Source organism: Oncorhynchus keta, unplaced genomic scaffold (assembly GCF_023373465.1).
Source record: "Oncorhynchus keta strain PuntledgeMale-10-30-2019 unplaced genomic scaffold, Oket_V2 Un_contig_1254_pilon_pilon, whole genome shotgun sequence".
Lineage (NCBI taxonomy): Eukaryota > Metazoa > Chordata > Actinopteri > Salmoniformes > Salmonidae > Oncorhynchus > Oncorhynchus keta.
The window spans coordinates 526,143-532,729 of record NW_026277910.1 but is presented as its reverse complement, the minus strand read 5'-3'; the positions used below and the strand labels follow the sequence as shown (position 1 = coordinate 532,729).

Below are 6,587 nucleotides of genomic sequence, written 5' to 3'. Positions count from 1 at the left end.
TGGAGCCATTTTAGTGCGTTAACGACGCAGCTTAATCAGCTTTCAGTCCAGTGTTTGATGTATCCGCCTGTGCATTTTCACTCACTATTCGTTTGCACTATTGTTTTGTTATATTGGAGTGTTGAGTTAGACTTTCTGCATCACCCTAGATCCAACATGCATTGCTAAACCACTCATTATTTCTCTCCTTCCCCCTCTGTGCAGTAGCTGAGTGAGGCTGGAGTTGGATGGGATGGACCGTAAGGGATGGTCTGGGATGGACAGTACCAGTAAGGGGCGGTCTCTGCCCTCGGTGCCAGAGGCCCTCAACCCAGTCAGCATGAAGCAGCCATCTGAGCCCCTGGGGGAGGATGGGTCGGGGTGGGGGTGACCTGGGGGTGGACCCTGCCCTGCTGATGGACAAGGCAGCTTCCCAGTTGGCCGTGACGCTCCAGGACAGTGTTCTAAACCAGATGGCCTCTCATGGTCATAGTCATGAGAGGCTGAAGGACCTGACGTCCCGCATGCTGAACGGAGACCAGGACAAGCTGCCCAAGCTGTGCCCCTCCGAGCCCCCCATCCTGAAGGGTACTGAGGCCCCCTCCTCCCACCCCAGCCCCCAGAGGAAGGCCACCTCCCCCGAGATTAAACTGAAGATCACCAAGATGGTGTCCAAGGGGAAGCCGGCGCGCTTCGAGACGTTCTGTGGAGAGGGGCCCAACCTGCCTACTGAGGACCTCCTGGTTCCAGCCAGTAGGGCGGGGAGGAAGAGGAGACTCATCAAACCCAAACCTCTGCACAAACTTGCCTCCAACCATGACCCAGTTCCAGGGGAGATGTCAGCTGCCAGTCAGCCAGAGGAGGGCACTGCTGCACCACAACAGGTGGGTTCTATAGTTCAGTACACAGAACGCCAGATCATTGACATAGAACAACTGTTGTGTCTCTATGGGCTGGACCCTGACCAAATGAAAGGTTGATCATAGAGTGTCACTTGTGCCTGTCAGTCTTTGTGATTCAATAGAACTTTATCGTACACTCGTTGTGAGTCCTTGTTTGTGAGAGTCCTCCTGATCCTCAGTGTTAATATTGAGGTTTCTGACAGCATGCTGTTCCTCTCAGATCCAGCAGGCCAGTCCTCTGGTGGAACAGAGACAGGAAGAGGAGCTCCCTGTCAATACAGTGTTCTCTGTGGGTGATGTCGTGTGGACCAAGGTGTCAGGATACCCATGGTGGCCCTGCATGGTCTCTACCGACCCAGAACTCAACACACACCTCAAACACAAAGGTAAAAACACGTAGTAACAGAACAGACTACCTGCCAAGTCCTTATACACACAGTTTGGTTAGATTGAAAAGAGACATTAGAAATAATGTTTTAGATGGCAATATTAACCAGTGGAATATTTTTGCACAGAAGTTCTAACTAATGTTTTTAATTTAACTTTTTTTTTTTTTAGCAATTAACAGCCATACGCCTGGCATCCTATATCACGTCCAGTATTTTGGGAACACCCCGGAGAGGGGCTACATCTTTCAGAAGAACATGGCCTCCTTCAGTAGGGAGGAACAATATGTTGAGCTCTGCCATGGCAACAAACAACCATCTTCCCAGGTCTTCCACAGAAAGGTACAGTAACCTTAAACTCTTGCTCAATTACTCAAGTTTTCTTCAGGAAATCTACCTTTTCTAGCAATGTCATCGCTGTCCTCTGAGCTGTACTGTCAGCCTGAGCTCTACTGTCAGCCTGAGCTCTACTGTCAGCCTGAGCTCTACTGTCAGCCTGAGCTCTACTGTCAGCCTGAGCTCTACTGTCAGCCTGAGCTCTACTGTCAGCCTGAGCTCTACTGTCCTTTACTAGTAGTTCTGAGTTTTACTGTCCTCTGTCCCCAGAGTACCACTTCTTCCGTACCTCGGAAGCTCCATGCCCAATGGGTGGTGGGCATCACTCAGGCCAAGGAAGCTGCCAGCCTGGCCCTGGAGGAACGCCTGGCCAAGTACACCTTTACCTACGATACTAACGGGCCACACCTCAACCCCCGCCTGCAGGCTGAGCCCGGCTGTGCTGAGCATGTCCCCGCTGAGCTCGGTCCCGCTGAGTTCGGTCCCGCTGAGCATGGCCTCGACCTTGGACCAAAGCAGACAAAGGCCCAAACCCCGGACCAGGAGCTATCCAGGCTGACCCTCCTGTCTCCCAGCCCAACCAGTTCCCAGGCCCAGCCCACCCCCACAGACTGCAGCACTTCACTGGAGAAAAAGAAGAGCGGCAGCCCCAGAACAACAGATGGAACTGAGAAACAAGGGAAATGGAAGCAGACCACTTCAACACTGAAAAAGGAAACAACTAAGAAGACTAAAGTCCTGGTCTCCCATAAAGGACAAACAGAGATGCCCTCTCAGGTCTGGATAAACTAGAATCATTTTCATGGTCTTATATACCTGTCCCTCCAGGATTTCGCAACAGTTTTTTGTGATTTCTACGGCAAAAAATGCTTGATTTTTGCGGCAGCTTTTCTGAAATCCTATGTTTTTTCTGTTTTTTTCCACGTTAATTTCATATAAATTAATAAAAAGTCTCATGTGCTCAGTTTTAGGATGGTTTCCAGCAGATAACAAAAACAATTAGAAACATCTAAAGTGCCCATTTGTGTTTATTTTCCTGAACAAATCCACACACACCTCTCCTCTCCATCATGCTTGGGGCTTGCTATCAGCACGGATGCACCATTCCTTCTCTCTCTCAAAAGCCCCCAAATAGATTCAAAGGTGATCAATCACTTTCAATTTGAAGATCGATATTTCTTTCTAATAATTTTTTAATGAGATTGTGATTTAAAAAAAAAAAAAATCCTGAAAGGGTCATAATGAAGATGTACTTTTAAAACAGTATTACAATTTATTTATTTTTATCCAGAAAGATTTGTTAATTCGTGATCCGTGTAAATGTTTAGAGTTTAAAACGGCTGGCAAATTGCACTCGGTGCTTTGAGCAGTGCTCGCCATAGACAGACTGGGGAGAGCAGAGTGCCGACCGCCCTACCAAAGCCAAGGTTAGCAGAGTGCCAACCGCCCTACCAAAGCCAAGGTTAGCAGAGTGCCGACCGCCCTACCAAAGCCAAGGTTAGCAGAGTGCCGACCGCCCTACCAAAGCCAAGGTTAGCAGAGTGCCGACCGCCCTACCAAAGCCAAGGTTAGCAGAGTGCCGACCGCCCTACCAAAGCCAAGGTTAGCAGAGTGCCGACCGCCCTACCAAAGCCAAGGTTAGCAGAGTGCCGACCGCCCTACCAAAGCGGCACTCCCTCTGATTCTTTCAGCGGGGATTGGTCAAAATTGCGAGCTCTCGCACTATGCGCTGATTGGTTGATTTTTGCTGTGAATTATGCGATTGCAGAATCATGGGAATCCTGGAAGGGACTGAAATACTGTTATTTACAGGAAGGGGCTGATATACTATGTTATTTACAGGAAGGGACTGACATACTGTTATTTACAGGAAGGGACTGACACTACTATGTTATTTACAGGAAGGGACTGACATACTGTTATTTACAGGAAGGGACTGATACTATGTTATTTACAGGAAGGGACTGACATACTATGCTATTTACAGGAAGGGACTGACATACTGTGTTATTTACAGGAAGGGACTGACATACTGTTATTTACAGGAAGGGACTGACATACTGTTATTTACAGGAAGGGACTGACATACTGTTATTTACAGGAAGGGACTGATATACTGTTATTTACAGGAAGGGACTGACATACTGTGTTATTTACAGGAAGGGACTGACAATACTATGTTATTTACAGGAAGAGACTGACATACTGTTATTTACAGGAAGGGAATGACATACTATGTTATTTACAGGAAGGGACTGACATACTGGTATTTACAGGAAGGGACTGACATACTGTTATTTACAGGAAGGGACTGACATACTGTTATTTACAGGAAGGGACTGATATACTATGCTATTTACAGGAAGGGACTGATATACTATGCTATTTACAGGCCAAATGTATTGTGTTTAGAAGGGACTGTTTTCACTCTTGTGTTGTCCTTATTTTGAGGAAGTTGTTGTTTGTAGGATCTTGTCTCCCTAGCTCAGAGACTGAACTACTTGAACCTCACGAGCAGAAACAGAAGACGTCCAAACTGAAATCTCAACTACCTGCCAAGACAGGGAGGAAGAGGTCCAAGGGGGTTGCCTTGACTACCAACATGCTAGAAACCCTGTCACATGCACCTGTAGGTAAGTTGGGGTCATATCAAAATATCGTCAGTGATAGGTAGGGGTTAGTTTAGTTTTGTAAAAAGTGTCAGAGATTAGCTAACATTTTCGGTTTTCCACCTAGCTAAAAAAAGGTACCGGTACATTTCCTGTTAAAGAACAGCTGAAGGCAGAACCTAAAGGTGAAAAGTTGTTGTTCATACTTGCCGTTAGTTCCACAGTCTCTACTGATCAGGTGAATGTTTCTCATGAGGGTCTGTCAGTTGTAGTTTTACCACAATCTGGCCTCTAACTTGTTTCCAGCTGAGAAGGATTGTCAGAAGAAGCAGCTGCCTTGTAAACAAGCTCTAGAAATCGATGAGGACAAGGACCAACAACCCAAGAAGAAACGCGAAGTTGGCGACAAACAGAAGGTGAGTTATTATACGGTATGACACAGTGGTGTGTCCAGTGAGTTATTATAAGGTATGAAACAGTGGTGTGTCCAGTGAGTTATAATACGGTATGACACAGTGGTGTGTCCAGTGAGTTATTATAAGGTATGACACAGTGGTGTGTCCAGTGAGTTATTATAAGGTATGACACAGTGGTGTGTCCAGTGAGTTATTATAAGGTATTACATTTACATTTAAGTAATTTAGCAGACGCTCTTATCCAGAGCGACTTACAAATTGGTGCATACACCTTATGACATCCAGTGGAACAGCCACTTTACAATAGTGCATCTAAATCTTTTTACGGGGGGGGGGGGAGAAGGATTACTTACCCTATCCTAGGTATTCCTTGAAGAGGTGGGGTTTCAGGTGTCTCCGGAAGGTGGTGATTGACTCCGCTGTCCTGGCGTCGTGAGGGAGTGTGTTCCACCATTGGGGGGCCAGAGCAGCGAACAGTTTTGACTGGGCTGAGCGGGAACTGTACTTCCTCAGTGGTAGGGAGGCGAGCAGGCCAGAGGTGGATGAACGCAGTGCCCTTGTTTGGGTGTAGGGCCTGATCAGAGCCTGGGGGTACTGAGGTGCCGTTCCCCTCACAGCTCCGTAGGCAAGCACCATGTTCTTGTAGCGGATGCGAGCTTCAACTGGAAGCCAGTGGAGAGAGCGGAGGAGCGGGGTGACGTGAGAGAACTTGGGAAGGTTGAACACCAGACGGGCTGCGGCGTTCTGGATGAGTTGTAGGGGTTTAATGGCACAGGCAGGGAGCCCAGCCAACAGCGAGTTGCAGTAATCAAGACGGGAGATGACAAGTGCCTGGATTAGGACCTGCGCCGCTTCCTGTGTGAGGCAGGGTCGTACTCTGCGGATGTTGTAGAGCATGAACCTACAGGAACGGGACACCGCCTTGATGTTAGTTGAGAACGACAGGGTGTTGTCCAGGATCACGCCAAGGTTCTTAGCGCTCTGGGAGGAGGACACAATGGAGTTGTCAACCGTGATGGCGAGATCATGGAACGGGCAGTCCTTCCCCGGGAGGAAGAGGAGCTCCGTCTTGCTGAGGTTCAGCTTGAGGTGGTGATCCGTCATCCACACTGATATGTCTGCCAGACATGCAGAGATGCGATTCGCCACCTGGTCATCAGAAGGGGAAAGGAGAAGATTAATTGTGTGTCGTCTGCATAGCAATGATAGGAGAGACCATGTGAAGTTATGACAGAGCCAAGTGACTTGGTGTATAGCGAGAATAAGAGAGGGCCTAGAACAGAGCCCTGGGGACACCAGTGGTGAGAGCGCGTGGTGAGGAGACAGATTCTCGCCACGCCACCTGGTAGGAGCGACCTGTCAGGTAGGACGCAATCCAAGCGTGGGCCGCGCCGGAGATGCCCAACTCGGAGAGGGTGGAGAGGAGGATCTGATGGTTCACAGTATCGAAGGCAGCCGATAGGTCTAGAAGGATGAGAGCAGAGGAGAGAGAGTTAGCTTTAGCAGTGCGGAGCGCCTCCGTGATACAGAGAAGAGCAGTCTCAGTTGAATGACTAGTCTTGAAACCTGACTGATTTGGATCAAGAAGGTCATTCTGAGAGAGATAGCGGGAGAGCTGGCCAAGGACGGCACGCTCAAGAGTTTTGGAGAGAAAAGAGAGAAGGGATACTGGTCTGTAGTTGTTGACATCGGAGGGATCGAGTGTAGGTTTTTTCAGAAGGGGTGCAACTCTCGCTCTCTTGAAGACGGGAGGGACGTAGCCAGCAGTCAGGGATGAGTTGATGAGCGAGGTGAGGTAAGGGAGAAGGTCTCCGGAAATGGTCTGGAGAAGAGAGGAGGGGATAGGTTCAAGCTGGCAGGTTGTTGGGCGGCCGGCCGTCACAAGACGCAAGATTTCATCTGGAGAGAGAGGGGAAAGAGGTCAGAGCATAGGGTAGGGCAGTGTGAGCAGAACCAGCG

The 6,587-nt window shown here is 48.7% G+C and overlaps 1 protein-coding gene across 1 annotated transcript in view; it reads left to right on the top strand.

Annotated features, from left to right (window-relative positions):
- Positions 1 to 205: 205 nt before the first annotated feature.
- Positions 206 to 6,587, top strand: part of LOC127917967 (histone-lysine N-methyltransferase NSD2-like) — a 44,973-nt gene continuing 38,591 nt past the window's right edge. Inside the window, 8 exon segments of the mRNA XM_052501127.1 lie at positions 206 to 333; positions 335 to 863; positions 1,102 to 1,267; positions 1,440 to 1,609; positions 1,874 to 2,380; positions 4,072 to 4,140; positions 4,176 to 4,236; positions 4,519 to 4,628. Coding sequence (XP_052357087.1) covers positions 233 to 333; positions 335 to 863; positions 1,102 to 1,267; positions 1,440 to 1,609; positions 1,874 to 2,380; positions 4,072 to 4,140; positions 4,176 to 4,236; positions 4,519 to 4,628 — 1,713 coding nt within the window. The 5' untranslated portion in view covers positions 206 to 232.